The sequence below is a fragment of the Miniopterus natalensis genome, chromosome 3, assembly GCF_054644295.1.
Source record: "Miniopterus natalensis isolate mMinNat1 chromosome 3, mMinNat1.hap1, whole genome shotgun sequence".
Taxonomy (NCBI): Eukaryota; Metazoa; Chordata; class Mammalia; order Chiroptera; family Miniopteridae; genus Miniopterus; species Miniopterus natalensis.
In genome coordinates, this window is record NC_142083.1 from 101,599,776 (window position 1) to 101,614,464 (window position 14,689).

Sequence of the window (14,689 nt, forward strand, 5' to 3'; positions counted from 1 at the left end):
CTGGGGGAGTGGGCGGCGGGGCTTTGGTCCCACCCGTCTCTGCCGTATCGGGTTAGCGAGCCAGTGGACACGCAGTTCCCTCAGGGCGAATCTCCGTAGCCATGAGAACTGGAGGCCGGTGCTGGTGAGCAAGGATCACAAGCGGCCCCCTCGGCTGTCCCCTGAGGGATGTAGCTGGTGACAGCCACTGCGGTGGGCAGAATGCCCCCCGTGTGTGCCAAGTCGGCGCGACCTGACTTGGACACGGGGTCTTGGCAGGTGTGATCAAGATAAGACGAAGACGTATGACATTAGGGTGGGCCCCAGTCCAGCGGCTGTGCTTTGCGAGGGGAGGCCGCTTGGACACAGACACAGAGGCACCGGGAAGAGCACCACGTGAAGACAGAGGCAGGGACAGGGAGATGTATCTGCAGGCAAGGAGCACCCAGGTTGCTGCGGCCACCGGAGCGGGGAGAGGCGCGGAGCGGACTCCCGCCGGGCCTTAGAAACCACCCTGCCCCCACCCGGCTTCCGCCTCCAGAACCGAGAGAACAGACTCCTGTCGCTTCAGGCCTCGCGGTTCCGGCTCCTTGTGACAGCAGCCGGGGGACACCAGTACAGCCACCGGACAGTAGCACTCGCGCTCCCAGCTCGGCGCACACCTCGCCCACCAGCCCCTCAGCACCCCGAAAGCTAAGCGTTGCGGGTGTCCCTGGTTTACAGATGAGGCTACAAGGCTCAGCAAAGCTAACTGACCTTCCCAAAGTCAAGCACCAGCACGTGGAAGAACCTGGACATGTCCCAGGCCTTAGTCTGGAGTCCGTGCCTGACCGCCACTGTCCTGGTGAGGTCAGGAGCTGAGATTCGGGGCACACTTCGCCACCGGTGCCCCTGTGGCCACTCCCGCTCCTCAGCGCGGACTCCCAGACGGCAGGCCTGGGCTCCCTTCCCCACCTCTCCTGTCGCCCTTCACGGCTCTCCCAGAGGATGCGTGGGCAGCAGGTGTGGCTTGGAATTTGATAAGAATGTCACTTCCACACATCCTTTCCATCTGGTGGGAGTCCTCACCCGAGAGGAACGACGGCCGAGCGAACAGCCCACCCCGCGTGTTGCTCTTGACTGAAGCGGGAGCTCCTGAAACCGCGCAAGACAATGACTAGAAGACGGGCGTCACTTAAAGGGCACTCAGAGCATGGTCATCGGCGTTGCCAGCCCTATGGCTGTTTCTCTGCCATTCTCTGCACACTGATGCTTCAGGGCCCAGCAGGAGGAAGGAAGATCTTCTCCAGCCACTTACTCCCTGGAACCAGGGCCGGGTGTGCCCTGTGGGTGGCGCCCGCCAGAGCCTCGCTCAGTGCCACAGGCGCCTGGTGTGCTGGTGGTTGTATAAGGAATGGAGGAGGCAGTGACGTTCGTCTGTGGCCGTGAATTAGTCCACAGGATCCCGACCTCAGCAGGCGGCTGGGGAGGCAAAGGGCCAGGATCTGGAGCTGACTCTGAAACACCCCGAATCTGAAGCACCCCGAATCTGAAGCACCCCAGCAATAACTTGAAGAGGCGGCCTCACACACTTGGTACTTTGGCCTCGAGAATCGATGGGTTGTGGCTAAGAGCATGGACTTCAGAGACAGGTGACACAGGAAGTGCCACTTCCCAGTGGGGTGACCTTGACAAGTCTCCTGACTGCTCATCTGTAGAGGAGGGGCAGGAGTGGAGCCCGCCCACGTTCCTGTGGGCACTGAGATGGTGCACAGTGTGAGGAGACGCGGGCGTGGCGATCCTCACCAGCCCCTGACGCGTCCCCTCCCACGGGCCCCGGCATTGCCTTGGCCGTCCCTGGCACAGACGTGGGCCATTTCCTCTGCGCAGCACCTGTTCCTCGCTCAGTCTCCCCACTGCTGGCAGCGCCACTCCTCCTGCCGGGTCTCTCGGGTTCTGCTGGAGACGGTGGTTTGCTGGATCTCAGAAAGCTGGGGGTTGGGATCAGGAATTGGGGTTCTGGAGCTTGAGTGCTCACTCCCTACAGCATGTGAAGGCCGAGGATCGTGGGTCCAGGTGGCTGAATCTAGGGAACCGGTTCCCTCCCCTGTGGCTGGACTGTGCCTCTCCTGTGTCTGCTCTGCTGGTCCTGGGTCTCCACGTAACCGTCCCATCCCCAGAGCACCCATCGAGTCAGGCTAAGCCCTCCACTTAAACGCTCACAGGGCACCGGTGGCACACTGCTTTTTCAGGGTCTAACGACAATTGAAGTAGCCGTCATTTGGGCTGCAGTGTGAGCTTCATGAGGACAGGAATCTTGTCATCCTGCATCCCCTGTGCCCTGCAGTGCTGGGCACACCCTAGACACTGATGAATGTTGACTCAGTGAATGGGTGAATTGCCAGCCTGCCAGGTCCTGGCGGGACCAGGAGAGTGACACATTTGGAAGGCAGAGCGCATTCCATCTCTGGTGCCTCACCCAGAGGCAAAAGCTATTGAAGCTTTTCAAAAATATTGACTGAAAAAAGTGCGCAAAACCAAACCCAAGAATTAAACCAAGGTGACAGGAGCCACCCTGACGACACTGGGTGGCATTAGCGCGTCTATGAACTTAGATTCTACTGCTACATTAACAAATCCCCCCAAAGCTCCAAGGTTTAAACCAGTAGCAATCATCTCTCATCTCTCATGGTCTCTGTGGGTCAGGAAATTGGGGTGCTCACTGTAGATTGTGGCACGGGGTCCCTCCTGCAGTGGCTGGAGCTGGGACAGCTGGGACTGGAGCACCTGGGGCCATCTGGGCCCCGAGCTCTTCACGCAGTCTCCGGGCCTCTCCACGTGGACCCATTCTGTGGCCTCACTAGCACGGTGGCCTCAGGGCTCCAAAGGCAGGTGTCCCAAGAGAAACGGACAGAAGCCATTGCCTTGGAAGTCACGCAGGGCCACCCACACTGTGCCCCTTTCACTGAGGCCATCCAAAGCGCTGCCCAGGCTCAAGGGAAGAGGCCACAGACTCCGCCTGCTGACTGAGGAGCGTCAGCTCTTATGGGCATTTTATGGAACCACCCGGAATGCCACTTCCTTTACGACTGGGGATGCGCTCAGAAAGCTCTCCAGAAAGGGCAGAGAGGTTCCTATTGAAAAGGAAAGCTTTCTCTGTCTCACTTATTTCACTTAGCACAACACCTTCTAGGCCCATCCATGTTGCCACAAATGGCAAAATTCTATTCTTTTTATTGCTGAGTAATATTCCAGTGTGTGTGTGTGTGGGGGGGCAGCTTCTTTGAAAACACTGAAGAGGAATGAGAGGTACAGACTTCTAGTTATAAAATAAATAATCACTGGAATGTAAGGTACAGCGTAGGGAATATAATCGGTAATATCCTAAGAACTTTGTATGCTCACCAGTGGGCACTGGACTTGTTGGTACCACACTGGAAGGTATGTAAATGTTGGATCACTAGGTTATACACCTGAAACTAAAATAATACCGTGTGTCAGCTGTACTTTTTAACAAAAAAAGAAAAAAAGATTAGAATGCTAAGAAGCAAAGGAAAATTCTCTTCTGACCGCAGGAATGACTGCTGAGAAATTGTTAGGAAACTCAAGGCAGGATAGTTTCACTTACGGACGCCTCCCAGCCACCCCCTTAAATGGGCCAGCTTCGGTAGTACCTCAGAGTTCCCCACAACAGCACATTTACTGACTAGATTCGGGGGGGGGGGGGCGATGGTTAAAATGCAGACTCCCGGCCCCCAGCCAGAGCCCTTCTGGACGCGAGGGGGAGCTGGGACTCTCTGTGGCCAACAAGGGCCGCAGGGACCTGACATAGGCCAAGGTGCTGACCTTTCAGAAGAGCGGAACTTGCCTCGGTTCAAGTCACCTGACCATGTTTGGCTTCCTGAAATTTTAATTTTCATTAAGATTTTGAGCTACTCAAGGAATAATTTTGTCTTATAGGATCTCTAAGAAACATAAATGCACTCAAACGGTTTTAATTTAAATAAGAACAATAATTTTATTGGAGGGGTATGGTTTCCAATGGGAAACAGCCAAGCCCCGGGAGAGACTGGAGCCAGGAGCTGGAAAGCAGGTCTCTGCTCGCCCCCGACCTTCCTTCCCCCTCAGTTTCATTCTTTGCCTGCGCGCGGTGGGAACGAGCCGCCCTCGGCAGCTCTGTGCGTGCTCTTCGGGGCCCCAGACTGAGGGCTTGGAGCCCCCTAACTGCCAACTCTTACGGAGATAACCTGACTGGCCCAGCTTAGGCCAGTCACCTACCGATCAGCTGCGGCAAGTGGGTCCACTGCCCAATCAGAAGGTCCCTCCTGCGAGGCTCGTGGGTTTCAGCACCCTCCGGCCACTGCTCCCTCGGGGTGGTCGCGACCAGCCAGAACGATGGGGTGCCGTGAGCCACACCGATTGACGTGCCCTGCTGGTGACCACAGCTGCATGGGGGAGGCCCCAGGACAGCGGAGGGGATGTTGAAATATTACATTAATCACCCCGTAATTGTCTGAAGCCTCTCTTCCTCTCAGGAGTGCGAAGCCAGAATGCTCCTGCTTGCTTACTGCGGTATCCCCAGTGCTTACCAGGCTCGTGATGAATATTAAATAGTTGAATGAATAAGGGGACGAGAGCCCCGTATTCAGTTTTATCAGGAATCCCCTCCTCCAGCAAAGGTTTATTGAACACCTATTATGTGCCAAGTTGCACCAGGGAATGAAACAGGCAGACACTTGCCCTCATGTGGTTTATCTTCCAGCCGTGTTGCTGGGCACTGAACCATGTCCCAGAGGGACCAGTACTTGGTCAGTGCTCCTTGAACCGTCTCTGTTGGTTGGGTTCAGCCCTGGCAGGTGTGACATCTGCGGAAAGCGTCCCCTGTTGGTTTAGTGGAGGGCCTGTGGACAAGGCCCCGAGAGGACTGAGTGGCATCAGCTCCCCTGGCTTCCCCCGGGGCCCTCTCAGCACCCTGACCTGCTGCTCTCTCTCCCAGGTCATGCTCTCGGAGCGAAAAGGCACGGATGAGCTCTACGCTGTGAAAATCCTGAAGAAGGATGTTGTGATCCAGGACGATGACGTTGAGTGCACCATGGTGGAGAAGCGGGTGCTGGCCCTGCCCGGGAAGCCGCCCTTCCTGACCCAGCTGCACTCCTGCTTCCAGACCATGGTAAGGGGCCTGGGGCCTGGGGCCTGGGGCCTGGGCACTTCACCCCAGGGTTTCTGCGGGTTTTTGCCGAAGCTATCCCAGTGAGACAGGAAAATGTGGGGCCCAGAGAAGGCTGCTGGGAACCTCTGAGCTGGCCGCTGAGAAGCACTCTCCCCCAGGCAGATGCTGTTTCAACAAAGATAAAGGAAGGCAGACAATTGCTTTTATAGCCGACAGAGCAGGGCCTTTCACTGACAGCAAGAGGTGACATGGGGACAGAAACACAGGACTTTTGGCCTGACAATATGGGATGTAACAGCAGGTGGGACTGAGGGCAGAGGTCCCCACGCTGTGCCTTTAGGTGGTAGACAGCCCTCCAGACCCTTAGCCTAGATGCTCCAGTACCTTCCTCAGTTGCATGGACCTCCTGGGAGGAGGGGTTTCCTGAGAACACGGCCCTCCAAGGACTCCCAGGGTGGGGCGCAGTGTCCTGGGCAGGAGCTCGTGAGCTCAGAGCTGTGGCTCCCAAGAGGGGACGTTGGTGCACTGTCTGCTCTTGACTGTGACTCCAGCTCTGTGAGAGCAAGAGACGCCCTTAAAGAACCCTGAGCCATGTCCCCTTTTACATACCGAAGGAGGGGAGGCCAGAGCCCCTACTACAAAGAGGGACAGAGTTAATTCCTGCCTTTGGGGCTCCTGAGAGCCGGTGGCCCTGTGACCTAAAGATGCTTTCAGGGAGTTTTCACGATGACCTTGACTCCATCCAGCTCTTACCCCATGTGCTAATTTTAGAGCCCAACCCTATGTGAGATGTGACATCTAATTTAAAGATGGGGACTTCCTCTCTTCTCCAACATCACCTACTCCTGTGCTGTGCTAACGGAGGTTGAACACATCCAGCCTCGAAGCCCCAGAACGGGGTCTGGGGAGGATTTCTCAGTGCAGACCACACACCAGGCACAGAACTGCCCTGGTGAGAGGCACAGAGCTGGACCTCAGCTCCTGTTCGATTCTAAATGCTCTTCTCCGAGACCTGGGCTCAAATCTGCCTCTGTCACTTACTGGCTAAGTGACCTTGGGCAAATTGCACACCTCTTGGGGCTGTACTTGTCTTTTACCTGTAAAATGACTGTGACGATAGCAGCCCTATCTGAGGTTGTTGTGAGAAGATGTGAGATTACACATGAGCAGCGCATAATGCAGCACTTGGTCTGCAGGAGCGCCCTCCACTCCCCGCCGCCAGGACTCAGAGCTGGAATTGTGTTTGCCAGCCATGGGTTGGCACCGCTGTGCAGGGTGGTCCTGGGCAGTGCAAAGGTGAATCAGGTGGATTTTCAGTCACGCGCCCCTTTTGAGTTCCCTGGAAGCTTTTCTGAGAACCTCAAGGAGAAAGTTCCTATTTTGTGCTCCCCTGTTCGCCGCACCTCCTGACCCTCGGCTTTTTGACAGGGTCCCCGGCTGTAGGCCCTGGGCTGTGGCAAACAGCGGTTCCTACGTCACTGTTTTGCTTTTACATTTTTCCCCTCAGATTTCTTCCATTTACAACAGCATTATAAGTCTTTTAATTTTGAAATATTATAAATCAAATACAGAAAACTACATGGAATAGAAGGTTAAGTTCCTTATGTTGCTACCCAGGTCGAGAAGGTTCTCCGCTCGCGTCGCAGTCCTCCCCCAGGGGCAGCTGGCTTCCCTTCGTGCCTTTGCCGTTTTATCATGTATAGAACCATGTATCATGGTATTAAACCATGGTTTAATCTGTCCTACTTGTAGAAATTTGATGTGTTTTGTAAGTCTTTCAACATAGTGATCTCTCTCCATCCCTTCCGTCTTGTCTATGATTTGCTGTTCTATCGGCTGACGATCTGGGGTGTGGACCCAGAGCCTTTTCAGCCTGGTTACCCCTAGCCCAGGGGTGGGCTCCCCCACGCGCAGGCGGAGGGTGTCCTCTCCTCTGCAGGCAGATGCTGCCTGGCTTCCCCGCTTTGTGATGTTGGCAACCGCTGCTGCTCGGGGCCTAGGTCCATTCATTCATTAAGGGTTTGAGAAGTTGATACCCTAATGCTAACACTCCCTTGTCATTTATTAGTTCGAGTCCTTTAATAAAAAAGCACGAGGTTCGTCACCTAGTGCCTGGCGCCCGGGGGTACGGCTCATAGAGGAAGGGCAGGGTAAATGCTGGATTCGTTCCTGTTTGTTAACAGTTTCCATGAATCGGTTCAGTATTATGCTCCAAAGGTGGCGAAAGTTCGCTTTTAAAGTAAAATTTTTGAGTAAGAGTCAATGCAAAGAAAAGCATAAGAGGGCAGTAATCCGGGGCGCCTGGGACCTGGCAGAGATGGGGAGGGCGTCCTCTGTCTTCCAGGCCTGGGGAAGCAAGGCCTGGAGGAGTTCAGTGGGGCTGCGGCAGGACTAGACTGGACTCAGGGCCCTAGACCCCCCTTCCCCAGTCTTCCCTTTCTCACCGGTGGCCCCCACGCTGCCTCCAGCATCCGCAGACAAAGACAGCCTCAGTCTGGCGCATAGTCTAGAGGGAGGTCTCGTTCCCGTGGCGAGGCTGGGCATGTGGAGCGGTTTGCGGTTTCAGCTGCATGTGTTGAGACGCGGAGAAATTAGTCATCTGTGATGAATATTTGTTGACATTCAATATCGTCGTTTGTAATTTACTGTTTTAAAAATGATAGATTGAATTTGAAATTACCCCTGGCTGTCACACTGCCTCACTCGCCCATGTGTCAGCTCGCCTCCTGGAGGGAGAGAGCAGGGCCCAGGCTCGTGGGGAAGGTGTGTGGTGCCGGGTCCCCCCCGGGGAAGAGCTCAGGGGCCCAGACAGCCCAGAGCGCGAGAGTGTAGCGGATGCTGGTCTTGCCCGGACAGAGCCCACCTGGGGCCGACGCAGGGTCTCCGGGTCTAGCCGCGGCAGGAGGGGACACATGGCTTTCTCTGGAGGGTGGGATCAAGTAGCCACCCTGTCTCCAGGGGCCGTGCTGTGGGGAAAGATGTGACTTTATGTTAGAATTGCGCGGCCTCGGGAGGCGCTCCTACGAGGGCGAGGCTGCGAGGGAAGAGCCCACGCCCTCCCGTGTCACCCACACTCAGTGGCAGATGCTCATTGAGTGAAAGGCACCAATTAAAACTTTTCATTTAGTTGGGTTTTCTTTTGGCTAAGCACATCTATTTTCATTCTGTGTGAGTTAAACTGATTTTGGAGACCTCATACTGGCTGCTACTTGTGAGGCAGGGGGCTACGGGTCATAAGCCACATAGCAGCCCCTGCATGGGTCCTGTCACATTCTAATTTCACAGATGAGGACCCTGGGGCCAGAGGCCGCACAGCTGGTACTTCAGGGCCAGCATTTGAACTCAGGCAGCCAGGCTCCGAGGGGCTTTACATTGACCTCTATTTCTGAGTGCTTTGAGTGTGAATCATGCAATTTCCACTCCCCCGACCCCCGAGGGCGGGATCCCCAGCCCCCCCGTCCAGGCTCAGCAGGGGCCTGAGCCCTAAGGAGCCTTGCCATCTCCCACCTGCCAGCAAACGCACCTGGTGCTCCATCCCTCAGCTTCCCAGCCCCTGACTAGAACTGACTTCCCATCTGAGTGTCCTCCATCCTGTGCCTTCAGAAACTCGGCTTCTTTCTAGGCTCCCCAAAAATATTGCCACAGCGGGGACTATTCGTCGTCCACTTTGCAGGAAGAAGGATTGAAGATCTGGGATGTCAGGTGGTTTTCCCTAAACAGCCCAGGGCCGCAGGCCCACTGAACACTGAGCCCAAGCTTTTCCAGTGCTGTGCCCTGAGCTGCCACCAAATGGCCTCCACGGTGACGGTGAGAACCCCGCCAGCGGCAGCCGTCAGCACTGCTCCGCTCTCCACAGGGCCCCTCCCGCGTCACCCTCCCGGCGCCTCCGCTGGGCGGGCACTGTGTCTCTCCCACCGCCTCTGGTGTTCAGAGAAGGTCGGACCTCCTGCCCCGTCACACGGTAGTGGTGGCCCTGGGTTGGTTCTGCAAGACTCTAGGACACCTGCCACTCTGCCCCCGCCGTAACTCCGATTCCTTTCTAGTTTAGACATTTTCACTCCCACGATCACATCTAATTGTTACCAGAAGACTATGAGCAACTGCTGCTCACATTTCCACATGAAGGAAGCGGACCCTCAGAGACGAACTGGCTCAGGTCACACGAGCACTGAGCAGGTGTCCTAACGGTCAGGCGTCCTAACGTCCCTCAGGGTTCCTTCCACTGTGAAGGAGACACCTGCTTACCCACGAGGACGCAGCAGTGTGGGAAGATCTAGGATTTTACAATGTAGGGAGGCCTGCATGTATGTGAGAAAACCATTGTTGGCGCAGCTCAGGTGAGCAGGAAGGCGACACTCGTTTTGGGGGAAGGTCCCCCAAGGGGGTCACCTGGCTCATGCTTACCACCTTGGGTTGCATATCCCCTGCACCCCCAATTGGTGCTCAGGAGGAGGCAGCCTGGGCTCAAACAGGCAGCGCCTCTAAAGCCAGTGTCCCTGAAAGTCCGGATATCCAGGGCGCTGACGCTGATTGACTCCGTCGACAATGTTTATTTGTTGACATAAATGTGTCAGGACGCAGCTGCATCACTGTGAGGGTAGAGCAGTGAACCAAAGGGACGTCCCTGTTCTAACGGGGGACTTAATAGACAACAATGGCAACGAAAGATAAACCAGGTAGAGATGGCTGGATGGGACAGAGATGCTCTTTGATAGGATGACCAGGGACGGTCTCTCTGGTAAGGATGACGTTTGAGCAGAGACCAGAGCAAGTGAGGGGCGGGCCTGTGAGTGCCTGGGGGCAAAGTGCTCCCTGCGGCAGGAAGCCCGAGGGTAGGTGCCCAGGCAGGACACGCCAGGCGGGTGAGGGGCGGCGAGGAGGCCACTGCAGCCCGAGGGGGTTGTCAGCTTGTTTTTTGTGGCCCAGAATTTCTTTATGAATCAGCTACCTTTAAAAAATGACAAATCTGGTACAGTGTTGCAAATTTGATGTGTTTGTCTTGCCGGAGATTTAGAATTTGAAGATAAAAGATCCTTAATAGGATAAAAAAATGCTTAAGGTGGTCAAAATAGATAAAAGGGAGAAAAGAACCTGCCGATATACGAAACACCTTTTGTCATTCTTCAAATCATGCAAATCTAATTCCTAGAACCTTGCGTAGGAAAGTCGTTACATCAGATATGTTCTTAGACAATTTTAACAGAAAATGTAGGAGATAAATTCTATTTAAGGGATTATTCTAAATGTGTTAAAACTGAGTGTGCACATGAGAAAGAACCAGGAGACAGGCCAATCAGAACGTCGACTTGACTGAGGGAGGCCGTGGGGGACCATCTCGTTTTCAGAAGCGTCTCTAACGAATCCGTTTACAAAGTGTTGAATGGGCCACAGATGGCAAACGTTAATCCCCAGATAGATGCAAAAGCCATCATGGGGCTTGAATTTTCTGAAACTTGCTCTAGGTGGACTGGTCTTGGGTGATGGGGTTTAGCGGATTGTTCTAGAAGCACAAAGAGATAAGCGTGAGCATCTCAGTTACCTAAACCTGGGTCTGTGATCACCTAGTAGCTCTGAGTAAACCTGAGTCTGTGGTCACCTAGTAGCTCCTAGTAAACCTGGGTCCGTGGTCACCTAGTAGCTCCTAGTAAACCTGGGTCCGTGATCACCTAGTAGCTCCTAGTAAACCTGGGTCCGTGGTCACCTAGTAGCTCCTAGTAAACCTGGGTCCATGATCACCTAGTAGCTCCTAGTAAACCTGGGTCTGTGATCACCTAGTAGCTCTGAGTAAACCTGGGTCTGTGGTCACCTAGTAGCTCCTAGTAAACCTGGGTCCGTGATCACCTAGTGATCACCTAGTAGCTCTGAGTAAACCTGGGTCCGTGATCACCTAGTAGCTCCGAGTAAACCTGGGTCCGTGATCACCTAGTAGCTCCGAGTAAACCTGGGTCCGTGATCACCTAGTAGCTCCGAGTAAACCTGGGTCCGTGATCACCTAGTAGCTCTGAGTAAACCTGGGTCCGTGATCACCTAGTAGCTCCGAGTAAACCTGGGTCCGTGATCACCTAGTAGCTCCGAGTAAACCTGGGTCCGTGATCACCTAGTAGCTCTGAGTAAACCTGGGTCCGTGATCACCTAGTAGCTCCGAGTAAACCTGGGTCCGTGATCACCTAGTAGCTCCGAGTAAACCTGGGTCCGTGATCACCTAGTAGCTCTGAGTAAACCTGGGTCTGTGATCACCTAGTAGCTCTGAGTAAACCTGGGTCCGTGATCACCTAGTAGCTCCGAGTAAACCTGGGTCCGTGATCACCAAGAGCTCTGAGTATAGGTCTCACCATCTTTAAAGTGGGCACAGTAAGCGGGACTGAAAAAGACGGTGTGCAAAGTGCGGGAGAAGCAGGAGGCGCTGCTTTCGGCTGCCCGGCTGGGCGGAGGGCTCCGTGCATGCGGGGATTGTGTTTGCCCAGGGCCGTTGTCAGGCAGCACATTCATGCAGTTTCCCAACTGCCAGTGGGCACAGGCGGTTAAGTCTCCTTAGCAAACGTCTATTTTAAATGTTTTCTTTTCCATTGAACATATGCACTTCTTTTTTAAAAAAATAGAATTAGATTTTATGAGTCATTGAAGGACAGAAGTTTCTTCTCAGCTTTGCTGTGGTGGCCCAGCAAGAACCCAGTTGCAAGGCATCCTGGGAGGGACATCAGCCGAGAACGCAGCAGGGGACAGGGAGGGGGTGAGAGGGCTGAGCGCGGAGAGTGGGCCCCTGATGCCAGGACTGCTGAGCACCAAGGGTGTCCCGGGAGTCCCGGCGTCTCAGGGCCGGCTCTGGGTCGGCAGCAGCCCCCAGGGATGGGGTCTGACATACGGGGAGTAGTCTCAGCCAGTGATGGTTGGTTGCAAGAAACAGAACACCCCTTCCTCCAAACTTTCTTATGTCAAAAAAGGATTTTGTTGGAAGGAACCCACCCAAAGGCAGGGATGTACCGGAGCCTCGAGAGGAACTAGAATCTGCCACTTCAGAGCTTCAGGAACAGATCCCTGTTTCTTCCTACTTGTCTGTGTTTCTCCCTGGTCAGGGTGACTCGACTTTCCCAGTCCATGCACTTTGCCGATCCACCAGCCCCCGGGTTCCAGTCCATACCCACAGGACAGAGAACCTGCTGGGTGTGTGCAGGTCGGATGTTTTATTCCTGCATGGTCAGCTGGCAGTTGGCTACTACTGACTTGGTAGGAACCTTTCAGAAGGGCTTGTATCTACAGGGGAAGAAAAACTGGTCCTCATATTGGGGGGGGGGGGGTGGAGGGGAGACGTCATCCTGAGTCCAAGGAACCTGAGTTGGAGCGGGACACGGCCAGCTCTAGCGGTGCCAGCACGGTTCTCAGTGCGGAGTGGAAGGGAGGGCAGCTGGCGAGAGCTTCGCCCTGTCAGGGCTGTAGGCAGCTACAGCCATTCGGGGATCTCGGGTGGGGATCTCGGGTGCAAGAAAGGCCCAAGAATGCAGCCAAGGCATATAAATCTGGGTGGGTCAGAATGGACACAGCCTGGCTCTCTGCCTTCTTGTTGGTGGCCTTTGCATTTTTGTTCAGTGATCGAAAGGAGAGAGATGGTTGCAGCCCATGAGAACTTTGCTCTCCGTGTGGGAGGGCAAGGCTCTGAAGGCTGGGAGAAGTCAGAGGAGCCTCATTACTGGATCTGAGAGTGATAGCAAGGCTGTGGAATACAGAGGAGAGAAGAGTTGTGTGACCGCGTCCTGCAAGGCCCTGAGTCTGCGCGGGTTTGACGGCTTCATCCGGGAGAAGCTGCCGTTGCCCGCTTCGGGCAGGCAGGGGAGTTAAGCACGTGAGGAAGTTCTCAGGGTGGGTGAGCATGTACCTGGGACTTGAACCCAGGACTAGCTCACATTAGCCACAGCGCTGCACAGCTTTTCGAGAGAAGCAGCTGGATCTGAGCGATAAGAGGAACAGCTCACATGCAGAATTAATTCACTAACCCACAGGGAAGATCATTAAAGATCATTAATTAAATAGGCAAACACTTTCTGCCACCCACCTTAGTGCATGGCGCGAGCTCTTCCAGTGGCCCACGGTGTTGATTTTCTCTGTCCATGGCTGTTGTCCCCCCGGCAGTTCCATGAGTGTGATGTGACGTCCTTCTATCAGCTGTCTTGGGGGGAAATGCTTAGCTCTCTGAACTCTCTGCCCCGTCCTGGGCCGCCCAGGTGAATTCTGCACATGCCACCCAGTCAGTGTTTTAAATCAAGTCATCCTCATACTCACGCTCCAAATCCATGAAATTCTACCCAGCCCTTCGCATGATGCAGTGACAGACGCGTGTCTAATTTTATTTACTTACTGATTGAATGTGAGAGAGAACGGAGAAAGGAGATTGGACATGAGCCAAAGTGGCTTCATGCTTAGGAGACGAGGGCTGTGTGTAATGAGTAACGATGACAACCGGGGAGAGACCCTCTGGGAGCCAGCGGACCAGCTAGTCTGAAGAGGAAGCTGGGAGCCTGCCTTCGAGCGCTGACCCGCGCCTGGCAGTGGACACCCACGTAGGAACGTCCTGGAGCCAGCTGGAGCCCCCGGGGCTCGGCAGAAAGAGCGGAAAGGCACGAGTCAAGGTGCGTCAGCCCGGAGAGAGGAGGGCTGAAGTCCTGAATTGTGACAAGTCCTCTTTGGGAAACTGAGAGGCGGGAGAGCGCCAAGCTGGGCCTTGCGTGTCTGCTCTGGAAATACCTTTTGGCTCTCGTGTGGTACAGCAGATAGGCCCCGTGGCAAACCCGCTGCACGTGACTACACGGAAGATCTGTGGCGACCTGGAGATGGCTTCAGAGCAGGCGTGGGAGCTGCCGCGTGTTGGGGCCGTGGAGGGACGGCCGGCAAGGCTCGGAGGCGGGGCCGCTCGTTGGCAGAGCCCCCGAGCTCCCTCTCTGCGCCTCTCATGGAATGTCTTTGGTCACATTTTATTTTAGATGACGGCTTGAGTTTGTCTTCTTTTTGTTTTAACTGAATCTGAAGGCAGAGCCTGTATTGTACTTACCACTTTTCCCCTTTGACACCTAATGCACGACTTGCACAAACGCTCAGTGAATTTCTAAGATTCACTCCTCTCCGGGGCCGAGCGGCCAGTTGGCTGGAGCGGCCCGAACACTGGGGCCGCAGGCTGATTCCCGCTCCGGGCTCACGCCGAGGCCCCAGGTTGATCCCTGGTTGGGGCGTGTGCGGGAGGCAGCCAGTCGATGCTTCTCTCTCATCAACGTCTCTCTCCCTTTCCCTCCCTAAAACCAGTAGAAACAGATCCCCGTGTGAGGGTAGAGCACTCACTTCCCCATATGGGCTCAGGGTGGCCGAGGCAGTGTTTGCAGACTTTGGCGCTCCTTACTCTTGAGTGGGTGACGCACTTGGTGGGTCGCGGGCAAATGGCATTTGTGGTAAAAATAACTCGTCTCGGGGGCCCATGTACCAAGGCCAGGTCATAGCATAGAGTTGGGAGGCTCCAGACCTGTGTTTGCTTTTTACAGAAACAACGAATTTCCATTTGTGACTTTGATATGAAGCTTT

General features: G+C 54.8%; 1 protein-coding gene across 2 annotated transcripts in view; it reads left to right on the forward strand.

The window, feature by feature from the left end:
* Positions 1-14,689, forward strand: part of PRKCB (protein kinase C beta) — a 273,228-nt gene that overhangs the window by 215,322 nt on the left and 43,217 nt on the right. For both annotated transcript variants that reach the window (XM_087815849.1, XM_087815848.1), the window contains exon 10: positions 4,955-5,128. In XM_087815849.1, coding sequence (XP_087671975.1) covers positions 4,955-5,128 — 174 coding nt within the window. The remainder of the gene's footprint in view (positions 1-4,954; positions 5,129-14,689) is intronic.